Source organism: Polypterus senegalus, chromosome 1 (genome assembly GCF_016835505.1).
Source record: "Polypterus senegalus isolate Bchr_013 chromosome 1, ASM1683550v1, whole genome shotgun sequence".
Lineage (NCBI taxonomy): Eukaryota > Metazoa > Chordata > Cladistia > Polypteriformes > Polypteridae > Polypterus > Polypterus senegalus.
In genome coordinates, this window is record NC_053154.1 from 40914862 (window position 1) to 40938511 (window position 23650).

Genomic DNA, 23650 nt, shown 5'->3' on the forward strand with positions numbered 1-23650 from the left:
ATCTTAAGAAACCTGATGCGATATTTATATTTCAGTAAACGTCTAATGCTATTAAAACATTAATAGTCAGTATACAGTATTCAGAAAATGACTTCTACACGACCCTATCTTCTTGATTGACCAGGTTTTCATAGTTTGAAAATGTTTCAGTTCAATGACTGGTTCTAGCCAATGATAATAATAATAATAATAGTAACATGGTAATTTCCACCTTTTATGATAGATAATCCATTGCCATGTTCAGTAGTGGGTATAAAAAAAGAATCACCCCCTTCAAAATATTCACATTTTGTTGCTTTGCAGCCTGAAATGAAGACACACAAAAATATTTCTCCAGCTGTATTTACTCAATGCAACTTATAACTACCAAGTGAAAGATATAATTGTAACAGTTGAAAAAAATAAAATAAAAATAAATAAAAAACAGAATCACTGAGATGGTTAGAGAATCACCCTCATGTTAGTACTTGGAATCACCTTCTGCTTTGATGACAGCCATGCATCTCTTGGGATTCTGCTGTACCAGCTTTATTTGCCCACACTTCTTTACAGAACTGTTCAAGCTCAGTCACATTGGATGGTGACCGTTGGTGGACTGCAATCTTCAAGTCATTCCACACATTTCCATTAAGTGTGGACTCTGATGAGGCCACACAAGGGCATTCACCTTTTTCTCCTTCAGCTTCTGTGTGGTCAACTTTGCTATGTGCTTCAGGTCATTGTCATGTTGGAAGGTGACCCTTCTTATTGACAACTTTCTGGCGGTTTTCCTCAAGAATTTGAGGTTATTTTCCCCCCATTCATTTTTCCTACTATCTTGACAATGGCCCAGTCCATGATGTAAAGAAACAGCCCCACAACAGGATGCTACCACCTCCAGGCTTTACTGTAGGTATGGTGTTCTTTGGATGGTTAGCTGTATTGGCTTTCCGACAGACACACCGTTTGGCGTTGAGGTCAAATACTGTAGTTTGATTTTGGTCTCATCTGACCATAACACCTTTTTCCATTTGGCCTCAGAATCTTCAAAGCTCAATCAAGACTTGATGTGGCCTTTCTTAAGGACTGGCTTTTCACCTGCAACTCTCTCTTGCAAACCACATTAGTGGAGCATTTGTGATATTGTTGTCCCATGCACACAGGCCACAGGCCTCTTGGTAGCTCTCTGACCAGTTTCCTCCTCCTCTCTCTTCCATCCAGTTTGGTGGGACAGCCTGATCTGAGAGAGGTCCTAGTAGTACCAAACACTTTCCACCTTTGGATTATGGACTTTATTGTGTTCCTAGAGATTGATAAAGCCTTTGATTTTTTTTTTTGTCTCCATCACCTGATTTGTGTCTGTCCACATCTCTATCCCCAAGATCTTTTACCACCCATGCTTCATTGTTTGCTTTCAGTTGCACTTCCAAGCATGGGAACACTCCGGGAATAGCTAAACAAATCAGAATGATTACAACTGATCACAATTAGCTTGGTGTGCAATGGAGAATTGATTAGTGATTAGCTAGATTGATTAGGTGATTAGTTACAAGTATTTTTTAGAAGGGAGTGATCCTTTAACCATCTCAGTCTTTCTAGTTTTTTATTTTTTCTGAACTGTTGCGATTATAATTTTCACTTGGTTTTTATAAACTGCACTGAGTAAATACAGCTTGAGAAATGCCTTTTATTTGTGTCTTCATTTCAGGCAGCAAAGCAATAAAATGTGAATAATTCTATACCCACCATAACTAATTCACTGCCAGATTCCGAGTGCAACTGTTATGCTTTGCTTGTGTTAAGCACAGATTTTCACCGAGTGCGGTTTGTTCAAGTGCATCATGGCAGATGCTGGAATTCAAAGAAAAAGAAAAAAATGATTGCATAAATAATCTTGACTTCTGTCAGGTCTGAAACTGCACATTTGACAAAGCAAGCCAAGCAGTTTTAGTGGCAGAGAAATCAACAACAATACACAGTTGGAAATACTAAATATGACCAGTAGCCTAGAATAGTCAGATCTTTAACATGCAGCCATCAATAAGAATTGCTTCCTTAAATGTAATCTTACTTTTAGTTTTTTGAGCAGCTTGGCAAATTCTTTTTTATTCAGGTGTTGCGTCATAACATCCAGCACATGACTTCCTGAGGGGTCACAGGCCAAGGTCACTAGATCACTGGATGGTAAGAGTCGCAGGCTTCGAAGGACAATTGTGTTGTCTGAGAATCCAAGCAAAGTCTGCACAAGCCGGGAGCCATTGTAAACCACACCAGACAGCGGTCTCTAAAGAGGAATTGCAAAAGAGCACAATGTGAAAAATACACAGGGAATAGTAAATTATACTAAAATATAAAGCAAAACTAGCACCCCAACCCAGGCTGTCATCCATCTTAGTCTAAAAGCATTAACTCTGCATGGCTTTAAATCATGTGCAGTATACACGCCATGTATGAGGGTTAATTTGTTAAAAAGTGGATGTTTCACATCCTTTTTTATAATTAGACTAAGCATCTTCTGTACACATTTACTAATGACTAAACAGTCACAATGAGATTTCTTCATTTTGGTTTTGCAATAGAGTAAACACTCGCCGGATCAACTAGTCTGCTCCTCAGATTACCAAAACCCGCTTGTAAGTGCTTCTAATTTTGGGGTCTCAAAAGCAGTAAGGAAACCACATTCAATTATAAGCCATCTCACTGCTCTCTTAAATTTTGCACAAATGCTACGGTTATGTTCCTATGGTCAGAACCAACAATTTCAAATGTATTCTGAATGCTTTGAGCCCTGTGAAGCCACACAGAAGAAAACTGGTGAAATTCAGCTGTGATGTCTTCTGATCTCACTAACCGAGAGTAACCCAGGGTCTAAGCTTCATACACTTCGACAAGCTCGATTCTTAAAACCTTCAGTGTGAGGAATGGCTGGGTCTGCAAAGGAATATGAAAACTGAATACGTACCAACCATGTTTACTTATGCTTCTCAATAGTCTAATGGAAAAAGCATACATTGAATAACAACTCCTTTATTCCTTCTACACTCATGACTGTGTACCCATCCACTCTACAAACATCATTAGGTGCTGTGAAGCTTAGATTTCTAATGGAGATTAGTGGTCTTACAGGGAGGAGATGCAGAGAAAAGCCAAGAAAAATGACACATTTTATTGGCTAACTAAAAAGATTACAATATGCAAGCTTTCAAGGCAACTCAGGCCCCTTCTTCAGGCAAGATGTAATACAGAAACTGGAGTACCCTACGTTTATATACACACTAGGACAAGAAACAACATTGGTAAATCTTTAAATGAGAAATCTTAAATGCAGAACCTTAATAGGATGGAGCGCAGAGAACAATCTGGCACTTAACACCACCAAGACCAAAGAATTCATCGCTGAGACGTCAGGAAGCATACTGTGAAGTTTGCTTTAGTTTACATCAATAGAGAACTGGTGGGGAGAATTTCCAGTTTCAAATTCCTAGGCATTTATGTATATCTCATGGACAGGTAATTGTATTACCCAAGTTGAAAAGGCACAGCAGAGCCCCGAGAATACTTAGGACAGCCAGTTTGCATAAGCAGCTCCTGGTGTCATTCTACTGCTGTTCCACTGAGAGTGCATTCATTGACTTGCTGCATTTCTGTGTGGTACGCCTCCTTTGCTGACAAGAAAGCACTGTAGAGTTGTTAGCAATGCCAAGAACATGACAGGGACTGAACTACCTACACTGGAGGAAATACACAACACAAACACTATATACAGAGGGCTACCTACTTCACCAGGATCCCATCATATCCTTGCCACCATTTATTTTCACTGCTGCTTTCTAGACAACCCTATAGAAGTTTTCAAACCCGAACATCAAGGCTCAGAAATAACTTCTTCCCCAGAGCTGCCACCAGACTTAGCCAGGCATTAAATCAGCTCACTCCCCAGTACTCCTTTTATAGTCTTGCACAGAAAGCTGATTTAAACATATATTTGCATCCATGGATGTTTACATAGATAAATGCATGTAAAGTGCGTTCAGAAAGTATTCACATATACTCACTTTCTTCACATTTTGCTATGTTGCAGCTTTGTGCAAAAACCCTTTACAGTCAGTTTTTCCTTCATTAGTCAACACTCAATAATCCAGAATGACAAAGCAACAACTGGATTTTAGGAATTCTTGCAAATTTATTAAAACTAAAAAAAAACTGAAAAATCACATTGATAAAAGTATTCAGACCCTTTATTATAACACTTGAAATCTGTTTCAGGTGCATCCCACTTTATTGATCATTGCCGAGATCTTTCTACACCTTATTTGGAGTCCACATGATTAGGAAAAGCACACACCTGTCTATAGAAGGCCTTAAAAGTGACAATGTGTATCAGACAAAAAAACAAACCATGAGGGTGAAGGAATTGCCTGCAAATCTTAGATGCAGGATTTTGCCAAGGCACAGATCGGGAGAATGCTACAAAAATTGCCACCTGGCCAAACTGTGCAATTGTGAGAGAATGGCCATGGTAAGAACTCAATGGTCATTGTGGCTGAGCTAAACAGAACCTGTGTGGAGAGGGAGGGAATATCTGGAAGAAGAACTACCACCACTGCAACACTCCACTAATCTGGGCTTTATGGCAAAGTGGCCAGACAACACACAAAAGCCTGCTTGGAGTTTGTATAAAGGAACTTAAAGGACTCGCAGACTATGAGAAGCCAGATTCTCCACTCTGATAACGCCAAGATTAGCATCACATCTGTAGGAAACGAGGCACAACTCATCATCTGTGCAATACCATTCCAAAAAGCATGGGGTGGCAGCATTATCATGTTGAGACTTTCTTTCCAGCAGCAATATACTAAAAAACTAGACAGAGTTGAGGGAAAGCTGAACAGAGCAAAGTACTGAGATATCCTTATTGAAAACCTACTCTAGAATGCTATGTTCCTCATACTGGACCGAAGGTTCACATTCCAACAGGATAACGACCCTAAGTACAAAAGGAAAGACAACACAGGAGTGGCTTTCGATGAATTTCCTTGTGTGGCAGAGTCAGAGCTGGACTTCAACATAACTGAATATTTTGGGAGAATACAGCAGATAGCTTTCCATTGATGGTCTTCATGTAGCGTTACAGACAGGGCTTGAGATGATCTGTGGGGGAGGATGTCAGAAAATCCTCAAATCCGTGTGTCCAAAGCTTGTCATGTCAGCCTCAAGAAGACTCCAGGCTTGAATGACTGCCAAAGGGGCCTTCAACTAAGTTCACAGAAAAGGGTCTGAATATTTGTGATTTTTTTATTATTCAATACTAGGGGGCTTTGCTCGCCCACCCCCGGGTTTGTTTAACCGGATATACAATTTAAAGAGATTGTTATTTTCTTTTCATTCATTTTTAATCATTTTTTATTTCTTGATATTTGCTAGTAATAAAGCTGTAGTGAATGAGTTATTCCCCCTCAGCACCAAAGGCACGCTACACACCAGTCACTTTACATCTCTGGCTCTCGTGTTGTGAAGAGAGGGGCTGAATGCGTGCTAAGGAGATGCGGTCGCTCCTCCGAGACCTCCTCTTAAACGGTGATACAATGCGAAACAAATGCATTTTTTTTACCTCCTCTATGCTCGATCAGCTGGCTTGCTGCTGCTTGTGGCGTGTTGCGTGATCTGCATGCTGCGCAGGTGTCAGTCATTTGAAAGCCTGTACAGCTGTTGTACTTGTCTCACAGGATGTTAAAGTGACTCCGAGAACATCACGTCTCGACCCAAGATTTTTTTATTATAATAGAGAGACATTTTCAAAAATCTGTAAAATCTTTTTTTTTTTCACTTTGTCACTCTGGGGTATTTGAGTTTTGGTTTATGATGAAAAAATAAAACAAATTTAGGATAATGTTGAAACATAAGAAAATGTGAAAAAAACTGAAGGGGTCTGAATACTTTTTGAAGGTGCTATATATATATATATATATATATATATATATATAGCTCAAAAAAATTAAAGGAACACTTTGAAAACACATCAGATCTCAATGGGAAAAGAAATCCTCCTGGATATCTATACTGATATAGACTGGGTAATGTGTTAGGAGCGAAAGGATGCCACATCGTTTGATGGAAATGAAAATGATCAACCTACAGAGCCCTGAATTCAAAGACGCCCCAAAAATCAGAGTGAAAAAATTATGTGGCAGGCTAGTCCATTTTGCCAAAATTTAATTGCAGCAACTCAAAATTGTACGTAGCACTTTGTATGGCCCCTGTGTTCTTGTATACATGCCTGACAACATCGGTGCATGCTTCTAATGAGATGACAGATGGTGTTGTGGGGATCTCCTCCCAGATCTGGACCAGGGCATCACTGAGCTCCTGGACAGTCTGAGGTGCAACCTGGTGGCATTGGATGGACCAAAACATAATGTCCCAGAGGTGTTCTATTGGATTTAGGTCAGGAAAGTGTGGTGGCCAGTCAATGGTATCAATTCCTTCATCCTCCAGGAACTGCCTGCATACTCTCACCACATGAGGCCAGGAATTGTCGTGCACCAGGAGCCACTGTACCAGCATAGGGTCTGACAATGGGTCCAAGGATTTCATCCTGATACCTAATGGCAGCCAAGGTGCCTTTGTCAAGCCTGTAGCGGTCTGTGTGACCCTCCATGGATATGCCTCCCCAGACAATCATTAACCCACCACCAAACTGCTCATGCTGAATGATGTTACAGGCAGCATAATGTTCTCCATGGCTTCTCCAGACCCTTTCACTTCTGTCACGTGCTCAGGGTGAACCTGCTCTCATCTGTAAAAGCACAGGGCACCAGTGGTGCATCTGCCAATTCTGGTATTCTATGGCGAATGCCAATCGAGCTGCATGCTGCTGGGCAGTGAGCTCAGGGCCCATTAGAGGACATGGGGCCCTTGGGTCACCCTCATGAAGTCTTTCTGGTTGTTTGGTCAGAGACATTCACACCAGTGGCCTGCTGGAGGTCATTTTGTAGGGCTCTGGCAGTGCTCATCCTGTTCCTCCTTGCCCAAAGGAGCAGATACTGGTCCTGCTGATGGGTTATGGACCTTCTATGGCCCTCTCCAGCTCTCCTAGAGTAACTGCTTGTCTCCTAGAATCTCCTCCATGCCCTTGAGACTGTGCAGGGAGACACAGCAAACCTTCTGGCAATGACACTCATTGATGTGCCATCCTGGAGAAGTTGGACTACCTGTGCAACCTCTGTAGGGTCCAGGTATCACCTCATGCTACCAGTAGTGACACTAACTGTAGCCAAATGCAAAACTAGTGAAGAAACAGTCAGAAAAGATGAGGAGGGAAAAATGTCAGTGGCCTCCACCTGTTAAACCATTCCTGTTTTGGGGGTCATCTCATTGTTGCCCCTCTAGTGCATCTGTTGTTAATTTCATTAACACCACAGCAGCTGAAACTGATTAACAACCCCCTCTGCTACTTAACTGACCAGATTAATATCCCATAAGTTTCATTGTATATATATACACACACTATATACAGTATATACAGCGCATCAGTTTTTCCACATTTTGTTATGTTGCAGCCTTATTCCAAAATGGATTAAATAAATTTTTTTTCTCAGAATTCTACACACAACACTCCATAATGACAACGTGAAAAACGTTTACTTGAGATTTTTGCAAATTCATTAAAGATAAAAAAAAATTGAGAAAGCACATGTACATAAGTATTCACAGCCTTTGCCATGAAGCTCAAAATTGAGCTCAGGTGCATCCTGTTTCCCCTGATCATCCTTGAGATGTTTCTGCAGCTTAATTGGAGTCCACCTGTGGTAAATTCAGCTGACTGGACATGATTTGGAAAGGCACACACCTGTCTATAGAAGGTCCCACAGTTGACAGTTCATGTCTGAGCACAAACCAAGCATGAAGTCAAAGGAATTGTCTGTAGACCTCCGAGACAGGATTGTCTCGAGGCACAAATCTGGGGAAGGTTACAGAAAAATTTCTGCTACTTTGAAGGTCCCAATGAGCACAATGGCCTCCATCATTCGTAAATGGAAGAAGTTCGAAACCACCAAGACTCTTCCTAGAGCTGGCTGGCCATCTAAACTGAGCGATCGGGGGAGAAGGGCCTTAGTCAGGGAGGTGACCAAGAACCCGATGGTCACTCTGTCACAGCTCCAGAGGTCCTCTGTGGAGAGAGGAGAACCTTCCAGAAGGACAACCATCTCTGCAACAATCCACCAATCAGGCCTGTATGGTAGAGTGGCCAGACGGAAGCCACTCCTTAGTAAAAAGGCATATGGCAGCCCACCTGGAGTTTGCCAAAAGGAACCTGAAGGACTCTCAGACCATGAGAAACAAAATTCTCTGGTCTGATGAGACAAAGATTGAACTCTTTGGTGTGAATGCCAGGCGTCACGTTTGGAAGAAACCAGGCACCGCTCATCACCAGGCCAATACCATCCCTACAGTGAAGAATGGTGGTGACAGCATCATGCTGTGAGGATGTTTTTCAGTGGCAGGAACTGGGAGACTAGTCAGGATAAAGGGAAAGATGACTGCAGCAATGTACAGAGACATCCTGGATGAAAACCTGCTTACAGAGTGCTCTTGACCTCTGACTGGGGCGACGGTTCATCTTTCAGCAGGACAACGACCCTAAGCGCGCAGCCAAGATATCAAAGGAGTGGCTTCAGGACAACTCTATGAATGTCCTTGAGTGGCCCAGCCACAGCCCAGACTTGAATCCAATTGAACATCTCTGGAGAGATCTTACAATGGCTGAGCACCGATGCTTCCCATCCAACCTGATGGAGCTTGAGAGGTGCTGCAAAGAGGAATGGGCGAAACTGGCCAAGGATAGGTGTGCCAAGCTTGTGGCATCATATTCAAAAAGACTTGAGGCTGTAATTGCTGCCAAAGGTGCATCGACAAAGTATTGAGCAAAGGCTGTGAATACTTATGTACATGCGATTTCTCAGTTTTTTTATTTTTAATAAATTTGCAAAAACCTCAAGTAAATTTTTTTCACCTTGTCATTATGATGTTGTTGTTGTGTGTAGAATTCTGAGGAAAAAAAATAATTTAATCTATTTTGAAATAAGGCTGTAACATAACAAAATGTGGAAAAAGCGATGCGCTGTGAATACTTTCCGGATGCACTGTATATATGTTCCCTTATATTATTGTTATGGTTACATTTACTACTGTTATTGTTACTTCATTATGCTATTGTGTAATATTACATCCATTATGTTAAGTACAGTCATTTTATTGTCCCATTATTATACAAACACGCACACGTGGGTCAATTTAACATCACCAATCCACTTAAGCTGCTCAGAATAAAATGGGTTTAGAAGACGGATAAATGCATTTTTATATAAACATAAATCAAATAGAAATCTACAGTATGACTTTTTACTAGTATATGATTGTACAAAACAATAAAAAACAGAAAGAGTTACATATTGAATTTCATTGCACTAGCCATAATGACAATAAAGGCAGTCTATACTATTCAACTATTGACAATGCTTTTTTTTTTTTTCCCCCCTGAAATTCATTTAGTTTTTGAACACAATTAATTTAGAGATTGGGTCAAAATATAGGAGAAAGGAAAATAAGTAGGTGAAACTCTACTTCTGCCCCAGCTTACAACGTGGGGTACAGTGCTACTGTGGATACAGAAACCACTCATTTACCTGTTTTTGTTCAGCCTCATTTTTGGGTTCATGATTTTGATAATATGATTCGTAAGTCAGCAGTGTCATGAAGAGACAAGCACATGTCATCTGTCTGGAAGGAGGTTCTGCACAGTGAAACACCTATTAATTGAAAATAATCCATTAATAAACTTCCTAAATATGAGATTACACTAGATAACCTTTATTAATCCACAGGGGGAATTTAGATGCATACAGCAGCAGAAGCATAAAAAACAAAGTTGCAGACTCATAGGACAAATAATACAATCAACCGATAAGTAGATAAATATATAATGTATATTGTTAAGAATAGCAAAATTAAAGAGTATGAGCATTTAGTTTAGAACATTGAGAAGAAGAACTGAATTTTCCAGATAGCAAAGGGCTAGTCTGTGGCTAAAAGTGCTGTAAGACAGGAAGGGATACTTCATGATGGCATCTAATTTTTCCGCCATTCTCTTTTCCACAACCGCTTCCAGTGTGTCCAGGGTCAGCCCCATGGTAGAACAGTTTGTTTAGGCATTATGAATATCACAGAAAGATAAAACTATAAAAAAAACAAACAAAAAAAAAAAACCCACAAGCACTGCTGCAGTAATGACGTTTCCTGGTTTATTATTTAAGCCAAGCATGTGCCAGTTTCCTGAGGACACGCATATTGCCATCTCCATTGTCATAAACAATGCTGTATTACAATAAGTCGGACTATTGCTAGAGCAATCTCTTACCTGCAGCAAGTGTTGTAGCAGCTCAGCCTGTCTCTCACCATGCCGTATGCAGCCTTCTGCCAGCTCAATGATCACGCCAATGTGTTTAGTAGCAAACACAGACTCCAGCTCAGGGACCATCTCGTCAAATATTTGTCGAAACTAATTTCAGAACAGGTATTATTACAAAAGCAGATTTAATACAAAATGAACAACTTACTATGGGTTTTCTACTTCCAAAGTGTCACAGGTGCATTATAAAAGACATACTTTCCATTTTCCCTTTAAACTACTCCTCTATTTGTCATACTGTATAAGACTATCAAATGGATTATTCCTCATATCAGTAAACAACTTATTAGTGACTCTAAATTAAAGTAACAGTGACAGGTTACTGTGTGATCATCATTTTCAGATTGTCTAAGTTCGGACACAAAAATATGTCATTATTCCTTCTATTACTGATATGATGCAAACTGTTGTAAAGAAAGGTTTTTACCAGTTTTGGACTTGGTGCCGAAGCCACAATTCTTTGTACAGGGAAGTTTGCAATTGGATGCTGCGCCAAGGATACCAGATGTCCTTTAAAATGATTCTCATATAATGTACGAAACAGTGACTTCTGGGAAACTTCAACGATATTTTCAATCAGGCGGCTCGAAGTACGATCTTTGAAGAAGACCTGGAGATTCCTGATGATGGAAACAACAAAATTATGGCCACCCAAGTTGTAGTCTTATTTAATACTGACTGTAGTTACTGTGCCCTTGAATTGTATAGTCATGCTACCCCAGTACCTGCAGTCTGATCCTTCGTTGAGAGAAGTCAAGTAGTCCAGCATGCCCCGCCCAAGTTTTTGGCAAAGCTTTGGAAACCGAACATGACAAACTTTCAGAATGGTTTGGAAGACTGGACTTGCAGAACCATTGGTCAAGAAGACTGAAAAAGACACATGTAGGTAAGCAAGAAAGATACTATGGAAGATATTTTTGGCATTTTATTTACTATGCAATTTTACATTAGTGGCAAGCTCTCTGGAAGCAGCTAAAATATTCTTGACAATTATTTCTTCCTGACTAGAAATGTGAAATGGAGTTTGATATTAGTTTATGTAACATATTGCATGCAGAACACAGAATTAAAGCTTAGACTTAAGAGTAGGCTGAGAAAGAATGAACTTAAGTTACATAATCTGAGGATTTAACAGTCAACCTTGAATCATTTTGAATGTGCAAGCCACTGGAAAATGAAATGAAAAAGCAAAAAAAATAATTAGCTAAGGAACTATCCACAGTTTGTAAATGCAACATGATATTGAGAAAAATATTCATGTTGAAAGATGTTATCAGTTTTGGTCACCATATAAGAAAATGCAGTAGCTCTTCTAATAACTCACATGGATGAACACCAAAAAAGTTGGAAAATGACAGAAGAATGGTACAATTGTTAGCATTGCTATTTCACATTTTCAGACACCCAAGTCTGAATACCAAGTACTGTGCACTGCCGGTTTTAATTTTGCATATCCTTCTCTGTGTGTTCATGGCACAGGTAGCTTAGGTTATTCGGTGACTCTAAAGTGGTCCCTTATGAGTAAGAATGGGTGTGTTTGTGTAAGTGTGTGTGTGTGTGTGAGTATGTATGCACAATAGCGTGCCTCACCTAAAACCTAATGAACTAGATAAGTGGATTAGAAAATACATTACAGGATGGAAAACACAGAATAAAAATGCTTACTGTTACAGAAAATAGAAAGGACAGAAATGTCAAGTGGTAGCAGAGATGCCCCATTCATTCACCTGCAAAATACTTTAAGGTTTCTTAAAGTTTTCCTTGCATAATCCAGAAAATGATACTGGAAAAAAGTTTACTTCAAATAGCATCTACTTTAATAAGAGCAGAAGTGTCAGTGTGTCTGGTTGCTATGTCTCCGTCATTCTAAAGAATGACTCTTCACATTTTTCATAGTAAAATGCATTACGCTTGCCATTCCAATAGATGGGGCATCACAAACATTAACAAATCACATACCAGATGGCATATAAACAAAGGCTTATATATTGTATGGTGCACTGCAAACGTTAATGCTGAAGTCTATATTGACTACTTAGATTTCCACCCTTCTTAGACAGGTAGCACATAAAGTCACATAAATATTCTGTGGCTTCCATTCATTCCATTGATTATGTTCAAAAATGTCAGATTTTTATTTTTGTTTTGCTTTACAGTGGGTGAAATCTGTATTAGCTAAACCACTATATTTCAAGAAGTTAATATAATCTGTAAAGCAACACATATGGTCATGAAAACCTAGAATAAACTGCATTTTATTGTCACTATACACATGTACAATGAGATTAAAAGCAGCTCCTTCAGTGCAGACATATATGTAGAACACAACAAGTAAATAAACAAATGGTGCAAATAGTTGCAAAGAAGTTTCAAAAAAGTTCTGCAATGCTGTATACTGTACATATGGAAAGAATAATAACTATTGCACTATTGGGTTATTGCACATAATTTAAATATTGCACAATAATGATGATCATGTGCAGTGAGTAGTGGATGTCGAACCCTGAGAGTAATGATATTGTACAGTATGCAGATATTGCACAGTTATTATCAGCACCTTTTAGATATTGGATATTGCACAGTTGATGGATAGATGGAAGTCCAGGGGTTGGGGGGTTAGACTGTGTAGTCAGTGCATGTTTGAGTTTAGAATGGTTAAGGCTTTTGGGGAAAAGACTGTTCTTGAGTCTGTTCGTTCTTGTTGTGATGCACCTGTAGCGCCTCCTTGAGGGCAACTGGTCAAACAGATCAGAGCCAGGGTGGGAGCTGTCCTTGATGATGTTTTTTGCTCTGCTGGGGCAGTGGGAGGTGTAAATGTCCATCAGGGAGGGGAGAGGGCAGCCGATGATCTTCTGTGCTACCTTTACTACTCTCTGAAGCATCTCCCTGTCTGCCAGGGTGCAGCTGCCGTACCATACTGTGGTACAGTACATCAGCAGGCTCTCGATTGGACAAGCGGTAGAAGGTCAGTAGCAGGTTGGAATCACCTTTCTGTGAATTTATTTTTGTGCAGTTTTTTGTCACTATGCTATCATCTGTTGTCATACACTCTGCAGATAAAATCTGAAGTTTTCAGCCTGCACTTACCTTTAGTATGTTTTAGAGATTCTTTGGCAAGCCTCTTAAAGGCTGAACTAAACACCTCAGAGGTAGGGGCATCTTGGAGTCCCGTTTCCAAACTCTTTTGACCTGAGGGAAATAAATGAGAAGAACAAAAAAAAAAAAAAATGTGAGAAGGCACAGAGGGGTAAATACGGTTATCTGTTTTGCATATAGAACTTCAACAAAATACTCCAATACAAATTAGAACAATGAACTTTGTAAGCAAAAAAATAAATAAATAAATAATATTTATATGGTGACTCACTATAAAAATGAAATTCTGTGAAAAATGATTGTGTTGAGATTAAAAACCATTGGAGTTAATATTATGAAATCAGGCTTATTTACTTCAGCAGCGAATATTACTAAATAAAGTTTATATTATTCAGTTCTTCTAGTACTAGCAGTAAAATGTAGAAATAGTTGCCAAAAAAAAATCCATTTTATTTTTCTGCATTAAAGCTGCCACAGTGGTTAGTGCTGTTGGCTCATGGGTGCAGCATTCTGGGACTGAAATTAGTTGCTGTCAGTGTGGAGTTTGCATTCTTCTATGGGTTCTCTGGTTTTCTTCCCAAATCCCTAATGATGTGTTTTAGGGCCTGCTTGGTATTAACTATTAACCTGGGTGGATGTGCTCATGAGTGGGCTCTTCCATGTGCTAATGTCCCATCTGTAGTTAGTTCATGTCCAACTTTGCTAGGAAAGGTTCTGGCCTCCTGCAACCCTGAACTGAGTTACATCAGTTTGAGAATGTTATAAGTTACACAATAGAGCAGTCTGCCTGCAGGTAATACAGTCCCTCCATGTCAGCCTGTTTTCTTCCTTCCATACTCCAAAAGAGGTGGTGCTTCCTCGGTGCTCAAAGCACAAAGCTTTAGCCCACTCCAATTCAAATATACCACGTCAGAATTTTATTAAGCAGGTTTATAAATGGCATGCTTCAAATAAAAGCAAAAGTAATACATTGTGTAAAAGAAATGAAGAAATTCAACTGAAACTTTAAATGCTAACTTGTTTGCACTATTACCAGACAAGGTATTGTTGATAAAAATATTTCAGTTGATGTTGTTAAATATATATGCAAAATATCACTAGAAAGGGCAGGGTTCCTGTCCACATTTTGCAGAAAGAGGGTACAGCAAGCGTATAGACAGAAATTGCAAAAGGCATACGATGTGCATTCCATTTGTTGATCTTGCATTTAAAATCTGAAGTATGTAGTGTTGTGCAAGTTCACATCTCACAAGAACTCACTCAAAGTTCAGTTCACACAGATTACAATGAAAAAATTCCCGTTCATAGTTCACCATTTCAATTTTGAACTACTTCATGTTCAGTTCATTTTGCATTTTTTTTAAGGAGTGAGAATAAATGACCCATGAGTTTACTTTTCTCAATATTCCATACCTTATAATAGACTATTAGAGTGTTCTTGAATAAAAAACAATAATTATGAAAACTTTTTTATTTAAATACACTTTATTGAGTTATACCCAGCAACAAACATGTATAACTATATATGCCAATATCCTCCCGGTCAAAAAAGAAATTAAACAGATGCAAGTACAAATTACTGCTCTATTTCCAACCGTATGACACAAATGGTGGCTGTGGAACCAGTGTGTGGGTGAACTAACCTATTACGCTGCTGGTCAAAATTCGCGTCACATATTTCATGTCCAACGGGGAAAAATATAAAGTGGCCTCGCGAATTACAACGTTTTCTTAAAAGTGAAAGCGAAGCTTACCGCGTGCTCGTGTCAGCAGGGGTGCAGCTTAATCACAAGCAGGCAGACACAGACAGTGTCTATTTGATTTTACGTTATTTTTTCCTCCAAATACAAATAAATGGTAAAAACTTTGTACGAAATACATATTTGTAAAAATCTACTACTATTTGTGCTTATCCAAATACCATATTCAGATTCGGGTCTACCCCTACATTACAGGGTAAGGTAAAACATTTAATCTGGACCTAAACCAGATCCAGAATGTCACATAACACTGAACTAGCTCACGTTCAACTTCTTCACTTGCAAATATGTTACGTTAAGTTCACCGTTCTTAGAAAAATGAGCTTGTTCAATGAACGCCCTCTTTTGAACTAGTTCATGCACAACACTGGAAGTAGGCAGCATCGATCACCTTTAATTTTATCATAATTTTAAAAAACAGAACATTACTTGTCTATTTTCTGATGCAGTGCCACCCCCACACTTTCACCCGCCATTATTAGGTGGTAGGAAGCAACAGCCACCAAGGCAGAAAAATCAAATTGGATGGCATGTCAGTCTACCTTGGATCTCTCTCTCGCGCCTACACTGCTTAATATTAAATCCATTTTAGTGGTGCCAGTTATCTTAATATACAAACATTCCAGATGAGAGTTAACCAAATTACAAAAAGAAAACCCACTTGAATATGCTGAGAACATGCAAATGTTATACAGACACTGATCAGACTTGGTTTCTAATCCAGATCCATATAGCTATGGCACAACAGCTCTACACGTCATCTAACTGTAATCACTATCTCCATAATATGAAGTGGAACTGTGAAAGGAGAAAACAAAACAAAAAAAATCCATGACAGAAGCAAAATGTTTGTCTTCAAAAGTTTTACTTCTTCAGACCTAATCACTTGAAATTCTGAGATTTAACAATGATGACAGGTTAAAAAAAAAAAGACTGGAATGGAAGGAATTGGGAAAATGATTCACCATGTTAGGCCTGATAGTAATAATAATAATTCTCTGCATTTATATAGAGCTTTTCTCACAACTCAAAGCGCTCAACAATTGCAGGTTAAGGGCCTTGCTGAAGAGCCTAAAAGAGCAGAGTCCCTTTTGGCATTTAAGTGCAGATCCCTAACCTCAGAGCCACCACTCCACCTAAATTTCATGATACCAATAAGTGTGTTAAATCTGAACAAGAGAAACAGAATTCTCACATCTTTATATCAAAGTTATTAGACGTGATATTACATCTATGCTTGGAGTACACTTAAATGTCAGATTAAAATACCAAATGAATGTAATAACCTGTAGCTCACACAGGATTTAAAGCATACAGTCCTTCTTTCTGAGTAATAAAATATGAGACTATTTATATACCTATGGTACTGAAGGATATGTGCGGGTTGGTGTTTTTTTTTTTTTCTTCTCAATTTTAAAATTAATAAGCAACAAAACAGGTACTTACCTTTATTGTTTGAAGCTTCCAGGAGTACCCCTCCTAACATTTGCACCAATGCACGTACCACAAATGAGCCATGTGTGTGCTTGCAGAAAGTTGGCAGCTTGGTTATCACTTCAGATGTAAGCCGTAGAATGTGATGTTCTAACACTTCCCAGTCTGCTGAGGCTTCAGAATCTTCTAGATGATAAAAGATATGTAAACATAAATCCATAATACAGCTCCTAGAACCAAATTATGCACCCTGCATTTACATCTATTTCTATATTAAGTCAAAAACCTAAACAGACCCCACAGTTGTATAATTATATGTATAATAAAATACATTTATAAAATATATTTTTGTAATACTGGAAGTACACCCAGTTCTATGGTTTTATGTATCAGGAGATAATTAAAATTCATCTGGTTCTTACCAGGTTCTAAAATTATTTAAACCTAACCTCAGGTGTAAAACAACACACAACAGATTTCACTGTGTCATTATATATTTAACAAAAATTAATCCAAGATGGAGAAGCCCAGTTTGTGCAGCAATATCTTTGGCAGCAATAACTTGAAGTAATCATTTTCTGTCTGACTCTATCAGTCTCTCACATTGTTGTGGAGGAATTGTGGCCCACTCTTCTTTACAACTTTGCTTCAGTTCATTCGTTTATGCTCATAGTATTTCAATCGGGTTGAGGTTTCAGCTTGGATTGTGCCAATGCATTTTTCAGTCATTCTGTCATAAATTTGCTGGTGTGCTTGGGATCATTGTCCCGTTGCATGAACCAATTTTCGCCAAGCTTTAGCTGTCGGACAGATGGCCTCCTCACGTTTGACTCCAGAATACTTTGGTATACAGTGGAGTTTATGGTCGACTCAATGACTGCAAGGTGTCCAGGTCCTTTGGCTGCAAAATAAGCTCAAATCATTTCCCATCCACCATTGTGCATGACAGTTGGTGTGAGGTGTTTTTGCTGATGTGCTGTGTTTGGTTTTCACCAAAAGTGGTGCTTTGCATTATGGCCAGACATCTCCACTTTGGTCTTGTCATTGGTTAATTCAGATGCGACTTTGCAAACCTAAGCCGTGCTGCCATTTTCTTTTTAAAGAGAAGAGGCTTTCTCCTGACAAACCCTTCCAAACAAGCCATACTTGTTCAGCACTTTTCTAATTGTACTGTCATGAACTTCAACATTTAACAAGCTAACTGAGGCCTGTACAGTCTCAGACATAGCTGTTGGGTTTTTTGCAATTTCCCTGAGCATTGCACGGTCTGACCATGGGGTGAAATTGCTGGGATGTCCGCTCCTGGGAAGATTGGTAACTATCTTGATTGTTTTCCATTTGTTAATAACCTTTCTCACTGTAGAATGATGGACTTCCCTGATTGATGAACAGCAACAATTGCTTCTCTAAGATCATTGCTGATGTCTTTGCTCCTTGGCATTGTGTTAACACAAACCTGAAATGCTACAAACCAGCAAACTGCCAAAACGTCTGCTTTTATTGCGGTGGTCACACTTGCTATTGATCAGTTAATCGGGTGCATTTCATCGGCAGCACCTGGCTGCTGCTTACCCTCTTCATTTTTATCAAAGCAGTAAAAGTAAACTTAATTGTTCATGCACTGCTGCTGTATTTTGGCTTAGTTTTTGTTAACTAAATAATGACACAGTGTAAAATTTCATATGCTGTTGTTCATCGGAGGTTGTATTTATCTCATTTTAAGACCTGCCGAGGACTTGATGATTTTTTTTTAATGTCCTGATAAGTAAAACTTTAGAATTAAAAGAGGATGAACTTTCATTTTCACATAACTGTATATACATAGGCGGCACGGTGGCGCAGTGGTAGCGCTGCTGCCTCGCAGTTAGGAGACCCGGGTTCGCTTCCCGGGTCCTCCCTGCGTGGAGTTTGCATGTTCTCCCCGTGTCAGCAGGTTAGGTGGATTGGCGATTCTAAATTGGCCCTAGTGTGTGCTTGGTGTGTGGGTGTGTTTGTGTGTGTCCTGTGGTGGGTTGGCACCCTGCCCAGGATTGGTTCCTGCCTTGTGCCCTGTGTTAGCTGGGATTGGCTCCAGCAGACCCCTGTGACCCTGTATTCGGATTCAGCGGGTTAGAAAATGGATGGATGGATGTATATACATATACACACACTTACCCACAAGTAAACAATAAAAGATTCTCTTGACCTACTCCTGAACTCAGAACAACACAGAAAAAGGCCAAGAATACAAACAAAATATATTTTTTTAAATACTAATAAAATGGAATGAATGTGGATAAAAAAAGTACAAAATAATATTAGAAAACAACAGATTTCTATAGTCACTCTGGGATTAACCATAAAGGTTACAATCCTAGCTAACTTTGGACCTCATTGTCACCTTTTTAGTAGGCCAGTGTCTCTCAAGAAGTGTGAACTGAAGAGAAAAACTAAAACTATTCTGGTTTTATCATTAATTCTATTTTGTTTTAGTTACTTTCGAATTATTGTCTTTTTGTATTCAATTTTAACTGAATTTTTTATTTTAATTAAAATTATATGTTTACTAGTTCTGGCTTTAGTCTTAGTTTTCATGAACCCTAATAACGCTGTACCATTCACTGATCACTAATTGCCGTTCAACAGCATTGTAAGGAATTGTGGTATTGATGCACACTTCAGGTAAGTAGTGTCCCAGCAACAACTCAAAAACCAAAGAAAAAATTTTCTGGAGGTGTTCTTGACATTAGCTTTAGTTAAAAAAAATATATATATATAGTTTTTTTTTTTTTGCCATTCAATTTTTAATATTATAATGACTCAAAAGAAGGTAATTTTTATTTTACGCTGGAAAATAGCTTTAAAATGATATGAGAACCATTTCTGTGCAACTTATATTTAGGGAACTATACCCAAATTCATGCCCAGATTAAAAAAAAAAGTTCAAACTTTGTTAACTTAAATCTTCCTTAATATTGATCCAAGACAAATGCAATTTTAGTTCCATGGGTTACTCATATGACCAATTCAGCAGGTTAAAGTTCGGTTAAATCTGTGACGATGACATCCAAAAGTGTGATTATTTGAGATTACCCACTATATACACATAACACATTATATAGTGATACTACTTTGTTTTTAACAACAGGAGGTACAAATAATGAATATTTACCTTGAGTCTTTCTTAATCTGTGTATTCGTTGCAGCGCAGTCTCCATAATATGTGCACCACAGCAATGACAGATTAGAGGTTCAAAATGAGACTCTTCACTCCCATTGCTCAGTTCATTTTCTAATTCTTTTAATAGCTGACATAGTTGGTTGCATGAAGCCAGTGGAAGGAGTCTCTGAAGAACATGACTTCCAGATGAATCCATTGAAAGAGGTACAGCCTGCCCATTAACCTCCGAGAAGACATTGGCAACAAACAGGTCTAGGAAAGTAAAACACAGTTTTTGGTGACAGATTTTAAATCTACTATGAGAAAACAAACTACTGTATATTTTTAGGACAGGTCAGACAGAAATTCTGCACTGAAGGGAACAAAGTACCTTGATGGACAAACAAGTCACAGGGAACTCTGAAAGAACTGGCAGATGACAACGCCAGTGTATAGAATTTACCAACTGGCAAGCTTTTGAAACTCAAAGACAAGCTTACCTCTTTCTTCATCAGTGGTGAAGTCCTCTTCCAGCCTTTCTGAAACTCTTCGGAAATATCCTCTACTGAGAGGGTCTAATTTTTTAATATGGGATTGCTCCTCTTTATCTGTCGGCTTCACCAATTGCTTTTTTCGCTTCCCTTTCTTAAAAGATGTTGTTTTCTCTTTGGCATCTTTTTTAAAATGTCTCTTTACATTGTCTTTGCATTCTGGATTCATCCTTCTCCACAAATATCCCACAAACAGTTGACTGTGCCAGTGGTTCTTTTATCTGTTGGGAATTGCGGGTATGAAAATAAGGAACTGTAAACACATACATAAATACATTACTTAATACTTAAGAAAAATGAACACGTCACACAATCAAGTTATATTTTCATGGTCCAGCTCAACTACCTTGAGCAACACTGACTTCCATCAGAAATTAAATCATAGGCCTTTCTGTGGCATGAAAACTAAAAAAGGAAAATCATCATTAAAAAGACCAGCAGTCCATGAATGATGACATTCCAATACCAGTGTCTTTCGACATCAGATAATGGATGAAGATTGTTATATTTTTGCTCAGCCCTATTGGTTTTATTACTGATATAATGGTGTACATGTTTATTTTTACTTTGTTGGTTGTTACTGCTGTATAATTATCATGCACTGAACAATCTTCTATTACACTGTGCTATCTTCATATTCATAAAGTGTCTTGTAATGCTAATGCTCTATTAAATACACCACAGAAAACAGTACATATCAATCAACTTTATTTTATATGTATACAGCAATCATTTCTGTGATGTTATATGCGTCACGTTTTAGGCAGCTTTCTACACAAAATATATATGTGCTCACTCGCCATTTTCTGTTCTTAAATTAAGCTCCTTGCCCTATTATTTTACTGAATTATACTGAACATCCAAAATAGGGATATATTGGACAGCCTTTAGGATCCACTTGAGACATAACAAAGAAACCAGTCAGATGAATCCAACAGATGACACTAATTTAAAATGGGCTACTTTTGACTCAACAAACTAATCTGCACATCCTTTCTGTGTGGTAAATCATGAGGAGAAACTGAAGATTCTACGCAATATGTGAAGAGGCCGGGCTTTCAGCCCAGGGGCCTTGTGTGTAAAACTTGCTTAAACTCTGAAACATTTTTTAAGCCATTTCTTATGTAAAAGTCAGGATTACTAAAACATGAAACGGTATGACAAGTTTCAAACATCTGTAAGGCTTTTCTGGAGTTTATCTGATGTCCTCCAGGAAGTAGGACAAGGAAGTGAGCAGAAAATCTTGTTTTATTGCGCATTTTGGTGATGAGTTTACATTCTGATGTCCATCTATCCATCCCTCTCCTGAACCCACTTATCTGAATTCAGGGTTGCAGTGGGCCCAAAGCCAATTCAAGGCACACACTCACTCTAGAAGTGAAAATGAACCTAACACACAAATGGATGGAATATTGTAATGACTGAACGTTTTGACTTAAGTGTGCTTTACTTATTCAATAAAATGTAAGACATTAAAACAAGAAAACAAACAATCACGAGCATACACATATTGCCCCACTCACAAGGATGGACACAACTAAATGAACATCTCCAGTGCAGATCAGATTTTTATATCCACCCGTGGATAATCTGCAAATCAGTGCGGTCGTTTTAAATGCTCCTCACTGAGCACAGCATCACCAAGTCTTTTGACAAAAATTAAGAGGGCACTTCAGATAAATAATCCAAAAAGAACAAATGGAACCAAAGGGTAAATGGCATGAACTTTATGGATAACATATAATATTGGTTATTTCTGGAAATGACTAAATTCAAACAGAAATACATATTATACTGAATTTTCAACGAAAGCCAGCAACGTGGTGTAAAGTACTAGAATTCAACCTCACACTGGGATTCTCAGCAAGTCACTTAACCAGACTCCAATTTAGTTCTTAAAAAAATCAGTTGTACCTAAACGGGTGAATTGTATCCTGGTTTAAGAGGTCGCTCTTAGAAAAAAAATCCGTTAAATATATATATACACGTTACTAACTGGAGAGACTGAGCTCCATGATCAGAAAACGATGCGTTTTATTGTTCAACACTGATGTCTGACAGGGCACCTTTGGAGACAGTAATCCCAAGGAGTTTTTCTGACACATAAGTACAGTTATTCGTTTAGTTAAACTGTGAAAAAAGTTAAACACAACATTTATTTCCCTAAATAAGTAAAATGCACACATTTTAAGAGCTTCTGAAGCTACCGTGAACTTTACGAATTCGAGACTTTCTAGCCAGTTTAGGAAAATTAAGTAAATCGCCGTAACTGAGAACAAACTACAGATTTATGAAAAAACAGTCACTTTGGCATTTAAATCATCCAAAGTAAGAAATCATTCTAATTATAGAATTACTTCATTGTATTAATATTCAAACATTTATTAAACGTAAACAACTGTACGAGACATTTCATCCTTCAAATTTGAGTTTCTACTCGCGTCTTCTACTTCATACACACCTTATAATAAATCCGCCGCGTCGACAAGCGATCTGAGAACAAGAATCCAGTGGCGAAACACGGCGTCAAATGCCAATACAGTACTGAACTGGATTACTTTCATAAAGATGGAATGTTGATCATCATATTTAAAAACATAAAAAACAGTAAACGATGGACTCACGTGTAATAAGTAACTGGCGCACACTAATGACGACCAGAGAACGAGCGAGAGCGATTAGAGGCGCATTAAAATGACGTAACCCGGCAAGCTTCTTTGAATCGCAAATCAGGAATATTTAGAAGCTGTGATACGTATTATACAAACTATTGTGCGAAATACTTAATTTTCCATTCTTTCTGGCTTTATAATTAATAAAAGACAGCAGGCCATTACTAGTAAAGGTTCTTACTGAGTGGACACTGTTTAATTGCACTACTTTTAATCGCAAAACTAAGGACTAAAATGAACCGTTTTTAAGTAAGATTAGACAATGTATGGAAGGGTTCTGCTGCCAAACGGTGAGAGCATATCGCGCATAGTATGCCTATCATGATAATACTGTTTATACTGTTGATTCAATATTGTTTAAATTAGCTGGGAAACATGCTACAATCACGATGGGCTCAGTTCCTTGGATTTTCAGACAATTAATTTGGATTAAGAAGTTTATATCTATCGCTTACTCGCCGCGTTACTGTGTCCTATTTTTAATATCGGAATGTTGCGGCGGCTTAAAATTCTTGGTACCACGTCATTTTAAGTGTAGTGAGCTCCAAATC

The 23650-nt window shown here is 38.5% G+C and overlaps 1 protein-coding gene across 3 annotated transcripts in view; it reads right to left on the reverse strand.

Moving 5' to 3' along the window:
* Window positions 1-23108, reverse strand: part of LOC120525429 (nucleolar protein 9) — a 33715-nt gene extending 10607 nt beyond the window's left edge. The window contains exons 1-10 of one of the 3 annotated variants that reach the window (XM_039747711.1): window positions 23052-23108; window positions 20377-20648; window positions 19889-20149; window positions 16750-16923; window positions 13535-13636; window positions 11173-11314; window positions 10875-11067; window positions 10397-10537; window positions 9666-9788; window positions 2051-2263 (exon numbers count right to left, since the gene is read on the reverse strand). In XM_039747711.1, the coding sequence (XP_039603645.1) occupies window positions 2051-2263; window positions 9666-9788; window positions 10397-10537; window positions 10875-11067; window positions 11173-11314; window positions 13535-13636; window positions 16750-16923; window positions 19889-20149; window positions 20377-20596 (1569 nt within the window). In that variant the 5' untranslated portion in view covers window positions 20597-20648; window positions 23052-23108. Of the gene's footprint in view, window positions 1-2050; window positions 2264-9665; window positions 9789-10396; window positions 10538-10874; window positions 11068-11172; window positions 11315-13534; window positions 13637-16749; window positions 16924-19888; window positions 20150-20376; window positions 20649-22888 lie in introns of all 3 variants that reach the window. The other 2 variants (XM_039747720.1, XM_039747703.1) reach the window with 2 other exon arrangements.
* Window positions 23109-23650: the final 542 nt, after the last annotated feature.